The sequence below is a fragment of the Saccoglossus kowalevskii genome, chromosome 20, assembly GCF_978046115.1.
Source record: "Saccoglossus kowalevskii chromosome 20, keSacKowa6.1, whole genome shotgun sequence".
Classification (NCBI taxonomy): Eukaryota; Metazoa; Hemichordata; class Enteropneusta; family Harrimaniidae; genus Saccoglossus; species Saccoglossus kowalevskii.
In genome coordinates, this window is record NC_140660.1 from 12,902,401 (window position 1) to 12,917,808 (window position 15,408).

The window sequence follows — 15,408 nt, forward strand, 5'->3', positions numbered from 1 at the left end:
GATGATTAAATATGTTATGGGCCACAGACTGTCATTTACATAAACGTGTACAATACTAGAGTGAATATGGTATTCTTATTCCATACCGTGTTCCAGACACAAAAATGAATTTGTTCAATTGCCCTCTGCATGGGCATGTTGCACGGATTGTATTCAAACACAACCTTTACACAACAATGGAACAGAATTTAGTGTTTACCCGAGAGAATAAAAAGAGCACATTGGAATATTGAAACAAGCAGCCTCTCGGCCGAGATAGCTCCGCTGTTATCAATGCACATTTCAATTAAAGAACTGAAGATATCATTAGAAAATGAACAATACATGTATGTATAGTATGTATAGCAAAACTTGCTGTTTTCAACAAGAATTCAAAAATATCACTTTTCACCAAAAATGACATAAATGTTCATCAAAATTAGATAATTGAAGATATCATCACAAAATGAACAAATCTGAGAGAGGTCCACATGTAGTACCTATATATGTAATATCAAAGCAATCAGACTTGCGGTTTTTAACAAGAAGTCAAAAATCAAAAATATTACTTTTTTACCACAAATTACAAAAATATTCACCAAAATTAGGGAATTTAAGATATCATCACGAAATGAACAAATCTCAGAAAGGTCCACATGTAGTATCTATATATGTAATATCAAAGCAATTGGACTTGCGGTTTTTAACGAGAAGTCAAAAATATCACTATTTACCAAAAATCACAAAAACATTCACCAAAATTAGAGAATTGAGGATATCATCACGAAATGAACAAATCTGAGAGAGGTCGACATGTAGTACCTATATATGTAATATCAAAGCAATTGGACTTGCGGTTTTCAACAAGAAGTCGAAAATATCACTTTTTACCAAAAATGACAAAAATATTCACCAAAATTAGAGAATTAAAGATATCATTACAAAATGAACAAATCTGAGAGAGGTCCACATGTAGTACCTATATATGTAATATCAAAGCAATTGCACTTGCGGTTTTCAACAAGAAGTCGAAAATATCACTTTTTACTAAAAATGACAAAAATATTCACCAAAATTAGAAAATTGAAGATATCATCATGAAATGAACAAATCTGAGAGAGGTCTACCCAAGGTACATATACACCAAGTATCAAAGCATTCAGGCTTGTAGTTTTCAAGAAGAAGTCGAAAAAGTAAAACATTGACACGGACGACGACGGACGACGACGACGACGGACAATCACTCATATGATAAGCTCCGCTCGACAAAGTCGACAGCGGAGCTAAAAAAAAATGCCTTGCTAAAAATCTCCAGTGATGCAAAATTCAAGAAATTTATTAACATTTCCTGAAATTGTGTTAGCCAATATCTTTTACTATTATTATATATCTGTCACTAACGCCATAAGTTACAGCGTGCTGTAATTTTGCAGTATTTTACAGAGTATATTTTATCCTACCATATTAGGATGCGAATTCCAAATATGGAATAACTATGCACGCAAGTGTCCTCTAATAATTAAAACAAACATGGCTGCCACCAGGGTTTGACAGGACTCCACACAAAGAAGTTCGCTGATTCTGTTTTTGGATTTCGGCATTCCCATGATGTATCATTGCGAGGAAAAGAGGTATATCAATAAGGTTATTACAAGGACCCCACAAAGTATGCACATAGACAGTACATCGTCGCATCGACCTCCGCTGGACGTCGGTCGATACTCTTGCAGTACTGTCTTCGTGCATATATTTTGGTATCCTCGTAATAACCTCATAGTATTACAATCAATAAATTAACGGTATTTCAAAATAGATACGCTCAAACAAACAACATTTTTTCTTCAACAGCATAGTACACAGTCAGTTAAAAGCGTTACAGAATGCAACCCTCAAAACAACACACAACATATTAAGGTAGAAGCCTAGTCATAATTTTTGACAAAATCGGTCATAAATCGCATGACAACATTTATTAGTTTATTATGTACAATCATGAAGCTAATGTCTCATGGTACAATGAAATAGCATTATTTTGTGTGTTACAGTTATGCTTTCTGAGAAACGTGTCCTACTATTTCTTGAAAATTGCTATTTTTAGAACTCCATAGAACACAATGTTAAAAAAAAATTTCATTTTTTGACACTTTTTAAAACCCAGATTTTTTAAATATTTCAGAAAAACCAAGTACTCCATCATTAACAATATACGAGTTTTTCAGCCTATTTCACCAGATTACTTTTTGAGATATTGCATAATATCTCTGCCATAGGAACATGTAGTAAAAGTGTTATAATAGTGTCAAAATGGTGACTTTCCACTTAAATACAACCATCAATTTCTCAAAAATAAGGCTGGTTACCCCCAACTTTTTTTAAGTCAATATCCTTATATTGTCTTGTAGTACAATTTATTGCAAAATGAATAAATTCTGGGTTTTTCAATTTATGAGTAGGCTTCTACCTTAAAGACATCAACAACTCATTGTTCTCTAAATATTTATAGAGACAGATTACTTACTCACTGACACTCCCACCTGTAAATCATGTTTTTCATAATTAAAATTACCAATTGACACATCCTGGCCATAAACTTCAAAGCTCAATATTTTGAGACTAGATGTAGGAAGTCTGAGCTGAATTGAAGTGCTATAAAATATTTTATTTTCACTTGGAATAAATTTTTGCTATTTCCGCTAAAGGAATGATTCAGTTAAAATTCAATTTAACGAATACACTTTTTTTCCTATATTTTACATTCAACTCGTCAAAAATCGGAGAAAATAAATTCCATACAAAACACTCAAAATGTCTTTTCCGCGAAAATTATTTCCAGCTAAAATAAAGTAGTTTACAGTAGTATCTACTTGACAATACAGCATTGCATTGTGAGAAATGAATACAGTAGAAAATATGTTGTTAAAATAAATGCCAAATTTTGTTTCTATTTCTTTTGATTTTTTTTTTTTTTTTTTGAGTTTTTTTAAGCAGCTTCAGGATTCTGAGAGAGGAATGAGGTTTATTTTTAGCACAATGACTCTCAGATCTAAAAATAACCTTGGTTTTTTTGAACTTCTAATACTGTGGATAAATAATTTTCGCTGGAATTAATTTTCGCTGAAAAGGCTTTTTTGGCGTTTTGTATGGAATTTATTTTCACTGATTTTTGATGAGTTTAATGTGAAATATAGAAAAAAAAAGTATATTCGCTGGATTTTATTTTCACTGAATCATTCTTTCAGCGAAAATATATTCCAAGCGAAAATAAAGTATTCTACAGTATTGGTGGTACATTGTGAGTAGACTAACAATATACAGGTAATGTATTATAAATGATTCATGATATCTGATTTATTTAATGAGTCTAATAATTTTAATATGTTCCTAGCCTTTGGGAGGGAACATAAAAAAATTACGACACAAGTCTACACATATTACACGGGAGAGTTATAGCCGAGAAAACAAAACTGCCCATCTAGAAACTTTATCAAAATGAAAAATGGCATTTGCTGTTACCATTGAATTGCAATCAATTTTATTGTTGATTATTGATGGTTATTAGGTAATTTGTAATCAAAATTGGATAGCTTTGTAGAAATACTGTCTGTCTAGAATGTGGAGTGTCTGTCTAAAATGACAGGCAGACAGGTGTCTGGCTAAACACATGTTACATTTTCCTGAATTTTGGTATTCTATTATCACATGTTTTCATATAGGGCTATTTCACAAACCAAAACTAACATCAGAATCAAAATTTCTTTATGCATCGGGGATTGAAATACCTTGGTGCACACTGCACTATGCACATAGATTATTAGCTAGTGCAAGTAAACTCAAAATATTATGTGGCAGTGCGCACTGTTGCATGTAGAAATTAACATTTTCTCATTATATTCACTAATCCTAATTTAAGTTCAACCAACATTGTAAGACAACTTGAAAAAAAAAAAAAATTCTTTCGTAATCGCATGAATCGATAACCTGTAAATTTTATTAAAACTTTAAAAGTGGTGCATTTCACAACAAGTTAGTGCTGGTAAATTTCAAATTCAACATGTGCATGCAGGGAAAAAATTCTATTTCAATTCCTGTGCATGTCTCACTGCATACAGGTAGCAGTTCTTTGAACATGCTTTGTTTTCAGTTTATCACCTGCATTTCAACGAATAATGTATTTTTTACACCATCATTGGAAATAATTTTACTAAATCGTGGGCTAGTTCTAACAGCGGTTTTCATGCATTTTAACGGTGAATCAGAATTGTGGCGGTTTTCAGTGGAGAAAACAAATCCTGTGCATTGGCAATGAATGGTTAAAAGAATTAAATTGCGACTTTGAGCGGAAACTCATTTTGGTGAACTTTTTCACTTTTTCATCACAAATTCATAAAATATTCCCGTTTATAGCCTGCACTTTCCTTCAGAAATTGGGACAAAAATAGCAAACAATTTTGAGTATAAACTGGAAAAAAAAAAAAAAAAAAAGAGTCTGGTGGTGAAAATATAAATGTCTAGTGACAAATCAAGCTATGGCATTTCATGAGATGGCCAGTTGTAAATGTAACTGTCACTTCATCAGAGCTTGACATTTTAGAATCACTTGACTAAACTACACATTTACACATTGTACATGTACCTGCTCTCTGATGAGAAAGTGCGCACCTGATCTTAGGAGCCCTGATTACATTTTTTAACTGTCCCAGATTGTAGTTCTACACTTTGTGTCAAGTCCTGTACATAGTATGTACAAGTATATTACCAGCCCGGACAGACATCATCATCATTAATATTATGATGAATGAGTATATATTAAGTATTGATGCAACAGCTACTAAGATTCATACCCTTAAATCATTATATGTACCGTATCTGTTCTATTAGTAGTACATGTGCTTACTGAAATAACAGTGTCATGCAGTGTTTCTCCACAGAAAATTTGAATACAGTCAATCAGCCAATTTACATAACAATATAGTATGTTAATGACTTTTATTGTTATGCTAAATTGGATCTATTGTTTTTATTCAAAATTTAACAGTTGGGAACCCCTACTCTATTAGGCCTTGGAGAGAACCCTGGTGTATTTATGGTCAAAATAAGTCATATTTTTTAATAATTCAGTATACAATACTGTATTTGCTCCATTAGTAGTGCATGTACTTTCTTAAATGACAGAGGTGTGTCTATGGTCAAAATAAGTTATATTTTAATGATTCAGTATACAATACTGTATTTGCTCTATTAGTAGTACATGTACTTACGTTATATTACAGGATCGGCCTGTAATATGTAAGCAAGGTTGGGTTATCGGAAACTGGCCTAACTTAAAATGTAAGGTTTGAACTTGAGGGCACCCCATTTCAAGGTCAATATTTCTAAACAAGTACCTCTAACTGATTGAAATTGTGAAGCAAAAAATCGAAACAGATCATTGAGTTTGTGAATTGCCTCGATGAACTTCAAGCCCTGTAGTTGGCAGCCATTTTACCCTTGATAATGATTAGTCACTAGTCCAGGATACCATCTGAAGGTGGATATTAAAAAGCACTCCTTAATCAGCCACCATCAGAGACATTTTTATTTTACATTCATAAATATTCATAAAAATAAACCGTGAACTACATTTATGGGCAGTTTAAAATACTGTTACCAACCACCAAAATAAAAAACCTTAAAAAAAAGGAATGTTTCTATCAAGACATATTTTTACTGTGACTCATTAATATGAGAGACGATTGTTTTTGTTAATTTTTAAATACCTCATACCAGTTCTACTTCAAAGTTAAAGTCATCAGTTATCTATTTATATAAACTATTAAATAACAGGCATTTTTAGGGAAAAAATTTTAGATTTTTTTTTTTTAAATCACATGTGTGACGCGATTTTTTAAATACAACCTGCCAGCCATGCGTTGTTTTTTGCTTTACTTTCCACATGTTTATCGGATTGGAGCCAAAATAAGATATTGAAATTATGGCGGCCTAACAGGGAGTGAGTCAGGCATTTTAAAAACAAGTGTTTTACAACTTCATCAATATCAAGTGATGCTTCAAGTGCCAGTGGGATGGGCCCGAATAATTATTTTAATGACCACTCCACAGGAATGTGGGATGGCACACAAATATTTTTTTAATCGCTCCAACTCGTACATCGTGACTGTGGATTGGGAGAAATTAGACACCATGATTTAGTACTACGTTCTTTATCACATCGAGAGAGCGTGTACCAAGGGAAAGTACGCACGAGTATTCGTTACACGTCTCTGTCAATGAGCTTGAAACAATGCATTGTTTGAACCCGACCTATTGATAAATTGATATCTCGAGTAAACGTGTTAATAGATAAAATAAATACGGTACGGGGTGGCGGTAAAATTGAGTTGCTTAGTAGATTAGTAGAAATATCACTGCGAATGCATGCATGGGCGCGGTTCGGTTCATTCGATGACATCATTCACATGGGTCGTGTTTTGGGGTTTCCTGAAATATTTACCACTCATAGTAATTCGACGATCGAGCAGACCAATTTGCAGAATGTGCACAAAAATGTGCGATACATAAAAAAATAAGGCGATTGTACGTCACATACAAATTTGAATGGTGTTCTAATGGTAACGAATAAAATCCAGTTCCTCGACTGAACAAGATGGCGGTCATCACTGACCGGGCGACGTGCATCGGAAATATCGCTGCATGTTATTCAATTCCAGTCAAGCACAATTACTACAACTTACCTGAGGGGACTTCTCTCCACCATGAGACATTTAGGAGTCGCACATATGGCCTTACATTAGCAAAAACTACGGGAAATCCAGAACGAGAGATAGCGATATTACCCCCAAAATCCACTGCATACAAATTACGAATTAAAAATAAATTCAGGAACCGCTGTCCACGTGATATTAATCACGTAATTTTATTGGATGCGGCTTCACGGACGTCAAATTATTTATTCATGAAAGGTCACGATGAGGTCAATTGTGAGGCATTGAGGCTCGTGCTGGGATGTCAAACTTTTTCAGACTTCCTGCAACTCGGAAGTTTTATACCATTTCCAACTTTCACTACGACTCGCCAAAACTTAAAAAGCAGCCTTACAGTCAATTTCAATGAGATAACTTCCATAAATCCGCATAAATACAAGAAAAACACTTGAATGCGTTGCGTCAGTCCTCCGGCATGTGTTTACGTACGCGTACGTGTCGTTACCTTGTATTGGTGTCTTGTTTACATTTTATTTGGCGGTTGGTATGACAATAGTAATCTAGAGATTACAATGTTTTGGTTTATTTACTACAGGTCGTTACGACACATGGGACTTTGATACCAACCATAGACTATAGTCTACTAGAGTAGTCTGCACAAACGTAGCGAGAACAGGGCCAAGTCTCCTAACGATTTTCATCAACTTCTTCAAAAGTTTTTAAAAGTTTATTATTTTAAAGGGTGGTGGTCGTCGCTCTGCGCATGTGCGACATTTGTGTTGATAAATCTTGATTTTGAAGTATGAGGTTTGACCTGGGCGCGATTTGCACTGAATAGCACCGGTGACTACTTTGATACCTTCCAATCACCTGAAACACCTAATTAAAGTCTGGAAACGTCTCAGTTCGTACTCGTTGATCTGCGCAACAGTCAAAGTCGCCATCTTTGTTCATATGAGACCCATATATCTCACACATGCGCAGCGCGACGACTACCGCGCTTTAAAGGCTTTCATCTTCATGGAGCGCCCTGGACAGAATTGTGGAAGTTAAACCAAGTAAAAATGTTAATTATAAAAAAAGTATCACCAAGTTCAGAATCTCGGCCACTATCTACTAAAATACAACTACCATTTTCTCGAAAATAAGGCTGTTGACCCCTAACTTTTTTAAAGTCAATATCTTTATATTGCCTGAAGTACAATTTATTGGTAAATGATTAAATTCTGGGTATTTGCATTCATGAGTAGGCTTCTATCTTAATACATTATTTTGTGGAAAAATTATCAGAAGCATTGTAAAGAATATTAAAGCGCGGCAGACGTCGCGCTGCGCATGTGCGATATTTGTGTTGATGAACTTAATCCAATGCGCTCTTCTTATGAAAATCACAAGTATGAAGTTTTACCTGGGCGTGACTTGCATTAATTACCGCTCGTGACTCCCTCTATACCTTTCAATCACCTAAAACAATATCTAATTAAAGCTTCGTTACGTCTAAGTTTGTACTCGTTGATCTGCGCAACAGTCAAAGTCGCCATCTTTATTTATATGAGACCCATATATCTCGCGCATGCGTGGCGCGACAACTACCAGCCTTTATTTTCTGGCTGTGGTTATCGGTATATTTGTCTTATCTTTTTAGGAAGTTTGACGTTATTCAGGCGTTGTTATAAACTTCCGTGCATGATAATGATAATAATTTGTATCTTATCTCCGATTCGGTTTGATTTGTCATTTTGTTGTGTTTGTTTTTCTAGTGACATTGAATTTGAGTTAGACTTGCTTGCAGTCTGTTGCGATTCCGATGAAAAATTCTCGAAAAATAAATATGAATTGCATCAGACTGCAAGCAAGTTTAAATTGTAGAGAACGTCTGCATTTTTCAATAGCATAAGTTGCCATGGTGATAGAGTTTAAAGTGCCTGCATGTGAAATACCTGCTACTTTCTCGCCTAAAACCATTTATTGATACATCAATAATATTAATTTTTATGTTTCTAAGCATAAAATATTTGTTTAAAGTGAAAAAATGGGTTTGAATCTCAGTCTGCGGCAACTTTATTTTTGTGTATTTTGAAACGAGGCTCTTAATTACTCGTAGCTTCTCAACATTGTGTACGTGGCCGGGCAGGTAAATCTAAAATTTCACCAACCCTGGCAGAAAGTTACAAGCTCCGGATTAAAGATTATTTTCAAATACTTCTGTTTCCGTTCCCATTCCAAGCAAGCACACCAAATCTCTTTATTTAGCAAAAGACAACACTCACAATGGTACCAATTATGTCGGTATCTTTCTTGTGTCCATTTCATTTAAAGCGGGGGGTGTCGTCACCTGCGCATGCGTCAGGTGGCCATAGCGTTGTTTACAATCAAGCGTCTACCTATGAGCATTTGCGGTTTTAGCGCGTGTTGTTATCGTCGCTTGGGGCTCAATTCCCGCGCGTGCGCAGTTGACGACCCTCCTGCTTTAATCTAGATCGCACGACTTGAATGACTCAGAATCGAGTATTAGTAGAGTCTCTTTGTATCGGCATTCGTGTCCAGTAAGTATAACGCTCATGTAACTTGTTTTGAATTTGCTTAATTTTTTATTAAAATTTTCATTTGAGGTGCTAAACATCCAGTAACACTGCAATTCTTTTGTTATTATGTAGAAAAATACAATATTTTTACTAAGTAAAATCATATTTATTAAAGATATTGTTCATACGTGAGTTGTTGAACACACTACATAGTTTGTAATTTCATTCAGCTTCTTCCAGTCATAATTCAAAACAAATAAAAGGCAAAATGTACAGAGAATATAGCAAACTATCGTTTTTTCTGTAATATTCTTGTGTAATTGGTAATTATGGAAATTATTTATGGGTGCATAGGGAAGACATTTCGTTATAAACTATTTTGTAAAAATCAGGATTTTTTCAGTTTTTGTCGTAGTGTTCCAGTACTCTTGGTGCAACAAAGGCATTCTCTCTATCTTTATAAATATTTATGAAGTGCGAGAATCTGCGTTGTGAAAGCTGCGAGGCCAAGAACAGACAAACATGAACGGAAGAAGATTGTGTCTGTGGCTTAAAGAACTCTTCCGATCTGGCAGCAAGCCAACGTATTATTGAAACAATGATGGCAACACTATGGGAACTTATTTTATTCGATGTAAATCTTTTTTTTTTTTTTTTTTGACGGGTACGTATCAATAACAAAATACTAGTAAGTCTTTTTCAATTAATGACGCCGGGTACCATTTTTGAGAAGTTAAGACAATATTTTACCAAAGAAACCAGTACAAAAATGCTACACTCGGTGAGTATTCTCCGCCAAATATGCAAATTTAACCCAGCGAGGTGTGATATCTGCTACCAAATACCCCGCTTGCCGTTCATGATGTCTTGTAAATAATGAAAGCATATAAAGACGATAATTTACATTTTTCAATTCGGCTCGAACCTCTTTCAATCTGTAATTGTCATCTTCTGATACACTATATTTCATTGTTTTCAACGTCATCGAATTTTTCAAGATGGATTATCTCTTTGCTTTACAAAACGATGATAAAATGTCCTAATAATCGTTTCACCTCATCTCGTACATCATTTATTTCTCTACTAACTTTACACGACTATTCCATGGTTTTTTTTATTCTGTCAATAGACCTCGGACGTCGTTCTTCCAGGCAGAGTACTACTAGTATTCTACGATCTAACCGCAAGGAACTCTGGGAAGGAGAATGCTCGGACGTAAATGGCTGCCGAGATATCAAACAGTGTTACATGTTCACTCAGCTTCGGGAACACGTAAAATTGCTGGTTCAATATTTTTCTCATTTGTATATGTTTTCAATAATTTACATGATTTTGTATTGTTACATATGAGGGAATTTTGTTTCCAAATTGTTAGCACGCACTGGGTGTCCCTTACGTAAAGGGACGGGAAAGGGGACGTCCCTTTATCGCGGTGCATAATCACTTCCTTCTACTTATACAGTGCCAGATGCATTATATCCGCCCATCCGTGGAGGAAACATTAAATTGGAAACATTATACCGTTATCCGTTCACATGGAGGAGATCCCGTGTTATTCGTGAAATCTCAGTAGCCTGAGGGTAAATCGAACGTAAAAACAGGACAAGCAGATGTCACAGCGCCGTGTTGGCGTTAAAAAATCATCACAGTCCTTCTATCACAGTGCTGGATTTGACAAACGCGAAAATGTTTTCCAAAATATTTATAAATTTCGCAATTCAAATTCAAACAATTTCATTGTAGTATTTGCAACTACAAAAATCCTCAACTGTGGTCCCTAGATTTCAATTGAGTAGTCCCTAGATTTCAATTGAGTAGTCCCTAGATTTCAATTGAGTAGTCCCTAGATTTCAATTGAGTAGTCCCTTAACGTACAGTGGCGCCAGTATACACGACACGGTGTAGTGTTATTCTCGAGGGGCCGGCCGGGGGCACCAGTGTCGTTGCTAGAGTAGTAATTTCGCCGTAAGTTGATTTTTTTACGACTCATAGCAATTGACACTGTGTAGCTACGACGTCGTGTATCTGCTGCACTCCAGATTGTTTTCTATTGATTTGTCGTTGGGTGCTACGTCATGACTCTATTTCACTGTTAAAGGGCGGTGGTCGTCGTACAGCGTGTGTTCGAATTTCAAGTAAACTGCATTTAACACGCGTTGTGTACGTTGCTATGAGTCCCATGTCGAAGAGGACGCAACGACCACCGTTCTTAAAAGTTGTGTTGTCGGTAGAATGTCGCCTGAAACCTTCGATATTTTAATTGAAAAATGCAACAGTTACATAATTCACAAACAACCGAACTGGGTTTCATGTGGAAAAGCACAGATATAAGAAATAAAGTGTATATACCAATAAACGCTTACTCATAAATGAAAATACACAAAATGTATTCATTTTGCAATAAATTGTATTCTAAACGCAACAAATACATTCCCTTTATTTTTTATAAATATTTACAAATTTCAAACGCAGTTGAATCCAACCAGCCAATCAACGTAGTGCGCAATGACTTCATTTGAAAAAAAAAAAAACGTTCCGATGCTTTTCAGTCGGCCAATAGAAATTTCTCGTTTCAGTATGGATCATGAAATTAATAAACATATATAAAGGTGAAATGAATGCTCTTGTTGAGCTAAAAGTACTCCTGACTGGGCAATTTAAGGATATTATCTTTAAAGCGCGGTAGTCGTCGCGCTGCGCATGTGCGACATTAGTGTTGATAAACATTGATTTTCCCACTATCCAATGCGCTCTTCAAATGGAAATCACAAGTATGAGGTTTTACCTGGACGCGACTTGCATTGATTACCACCGGTGACTCCTTGATACCTTCGAATAACATGGAAATTATCTAATTAAAGCTTGGAAACGTCCCAGTTCGTAGTCGTTGATCTGCGCAACAGTCAAAGTCACCATCTTTGTTTATATGAGACCCATATATCTCGCACATGCGCAGCGCGACGACTACCGCGCCTTAAAAATGTGCAGTGATGCCATTCTGCTGTGGACAAATTGATATCGTCTTTTTCAGATTGTTTCTTGATATCCACTTAGTGAAAGTTTGTTATAACTATGTCATGATTATCAACATTGTACGACGATATGATAGTTTCGGTGGGTGAGGTGAGGACAATTGTGTCGTTGCTACGGAAGTAATATCGTCAATTGTAAAATGTTACGACTTTCAGAAATTAAATTCGTGTTGGCACTACGTCGCCGAGAACGTGTTTATTTCCATTTTCTGGCGTTGTTATTAGGTCATGGCTCTGTTTCACTTGTCAAGGACGTCGTTTTGTACACATTTTGAAAACACGTGCTGTTGATAATTCGCGCCGTGCAAGGACCTCGAACGAGCCTGTGGTGTAACTGACGTAACCGGACAACATCGCACGTGCACTTGAAGCAACACCAGGCAAACCTTTTTAGTACGCTCGTTCGCATTTCGTGTTCTTCGTGTAGTAAATAATGAATGCGTTACAACCAGGTGTTGTGTATGCTGACGGGCAGACGCTTTAACGAAGATAAAAAAAATTACGTGGGCACTGTGGGCGGAACAAGGCCGTCAAAATTTTCGACTTCGTTTTGATCTGTAGTTTTCCGTCAGTGACGATTATCCTTTGCCTTTAGGAAGATTTTACTATATTTTAGATGACGAACGACAACACATTATTGTCGATATGAACGACCTTGCTTTCACCATATACTGTAAAGGGGGTAATTATTCACTGGGTTTTAATTTAGCTTATTTCGCTGACTGGAAAAACGCGCTAAATTAAAACACAGTGAATATGTAAAATTTAGCATAGAACACATTATCTAAATGACGAAACCGTGAATTTAAAACCCACTGAATATGCTCGAAATGGTAAATCAGTGAAATTTAAACCCAGTGAAAATTAGTCATTTTACAGTATGTCATGTTGACGTCATAGAAGCGCACTGACACAGAGGGCGCGATTTAAAGGAATGTGTATTTTTTAATATTTAAAGGGCGGTAGTCGGCGCGCTGCGCATGTGCGACATTTGTGTTGATAAACATTGTTTTACCCACAATCCAACGCGCTCTTCTAATGAAAATCACAAGTACGGGGTTTGACCTGGGCTCGACTTACCACTAATTACAGCCGGTGACTTCTTCAATACCTTCTAATCACCTAAAAATACTTAAAAGCTTGGTAACGTCTCAGTTTGTACTCGTTGATCTGCGCAACAGTCATAGTCGCCATCTTTGTTTATATGAGACCCATATATCTCGCGCATGCGCAGCGCTGGAACATTCCATACAGTGTGAATGCAGAAAGCTCATCTGAACGGTTTGCAATACTTACGATTAGTCAACGATTTGTCTATTCTCCTTCGCAGAGATTATGGGTCTTTTATCACTAAGCTAGGTAGTCGCCAGGGAACGTCCCACAAGTTGCCGCTCTTTGTGGATTCCTAGGCCAGGTCATAAGCTCGAAGACTCTGCAAGGGGGAGTGCGATTTGTCATGGGGTCAGACCAATTATTTCGGGGATCAGACATTCTTTACATAGACATAAGACCCAGAGTTGGTTACCTAACATGATATCTCCTCGCCGTGTCGTTGTCGATTTACTTAATCGTCTTTTAATTATTCGTATCGTATAGACTTACACAGTGAAGGCAGACAACGGATATAGAGATACGACTACGTTACGAGGTAGCCACATGACGAAGCCCGTGTTCATTTCAGAAATATGTTCAACCATGCCAGAGTTTACCCCACACTAAAATTACCCATATTCCCATGGTTTGTACCATTGGACATTGATTTTTAAAAACATTTTACTGGTTTGCTATTTAGGACCTTAAAGCGCGGTGGTCGTCGCGCAGCGCGTGTTCGAATTTCATGTAAATAAACAATGTATTTTACACGCGTTGTATACGTCGCTATGACTCCCATATCGAACACGACGCGGTGCGACAACCACCGCCCTTTAACCTTTTCACAACCAGACTTTCTCAGCCTAACGTTTTCTGCACTTTGTTTTTATATTCTTCAATATTTTTGGAAATGAACCCTAATTTTAGAACCAACAAACACAATTTGAGTCAATTTTCAGTTTTTACTCAAAAAATTGTCTATTTTTACTTTCCATTCTTCTGATGGCAAGTGCAGACTATAAAAAGGTGATGAAAAGATGGAACTCGTGGTGAAAAGATTAAATTGAATCTGCTGTATTCGTTTTTCAAAAGTATGTTTTGCAATGTGTGATCAGAAGAGGTGCCAATGCTGTGAATCTTTTGGGAACGCCATCGCCAACATAAATACACGCCCTCGTCACCTAATATCTATATCATTTCTTCCATTCATCACAACTAGGTGACGGGGTTTATTAACACCGAAGTTGAGTAATGATGTCATTTCCGCTGAGGTGTTCATTTCAATAGCCGCTGATGTCGAATATGCTGTAGAATACTCTATTTTCGCTTGTAAATAATTCAGTGAGAATAAATTCCAGCGAATATACCCTTTTTCTTATATTCTACATTCAACTCATCAAAAATCAGTGAAAATTAATTCCATACAAAACACCCAAAAATTCTTTTCAGCAAAAATGAATTCTAGCTAAAATAAAGTAGATTTCAAAAAATCAGCACACAGAAATGAACATGAGACGGAAATCGGGACGATTTTCGATAACCGAGCGTATTTTTGAACGCGCACCACAGCATGGAACTTCGAAATTCTTTTTTTTAAATTCTCATTTAGTCCTGGGCCCGAGTAATGAGAAGCAGTAGGGGTAGAGTAGTTTGCCCCATGCTAATACGTGGACGCTAGAATATGATATTTACGCGTGAACACACTTTATCATTTTCGCCACCAGACTTTTTTGCCCAATTTTTTCTGCACTTTTTTCTTATATTCTTCAATATTTCTGAATTCTAATCCTGGAGCCAACAGAAAAAAATTGAGACAATTTGCAGTTTTTACTCAAAACATTTCGCTATTTTTGTCCCAATCATCTTCTGAAGAAAAGTGCAGACTATAAACTGGACTATTTTGTGAATTTGTGATGAAAAGAGGAAACTGGTGGTGAAAAAGTTTACAGTATACATGACCGATACAGAGAAACGGTGACGGTAAATACAGACATAACACGCGATGTCTGTGCTATCGTCAGATTTTAATCTGATCGCAGTACGCCCAGAAGCGAAAATGATTGAACAGAAATAGTTTAT

General features: G+C 36.2%; 1 protein-coding gene across 1 annotated transcript in view; it reads right to left on the reverse strand.

Moving 5' to 3' along the window:
- The window catches only part of LOC102810310 (selenocysteine insertion sequence-binding protein 2-like), a 59,795-nt gene extending 52,939 nt beyond the window's left edge, over positions 1–6,856 (reverse strand). Inside the window, exon 1 of the mRNA XM_085494538.1 lies at positions 6,711–6,856. Within this exon, the coding sequence (XP_085350664.1) occupies positions 6,711–6,740 (30 nt within the window). The 5' untranslated portion in view covers positions 6,741–6,856. The remainder of the gene's footprint in view (positions 1–6,710) is intronic.
- Positions 6,857–15,408: the final 8,552 nt, after the last annotated feature.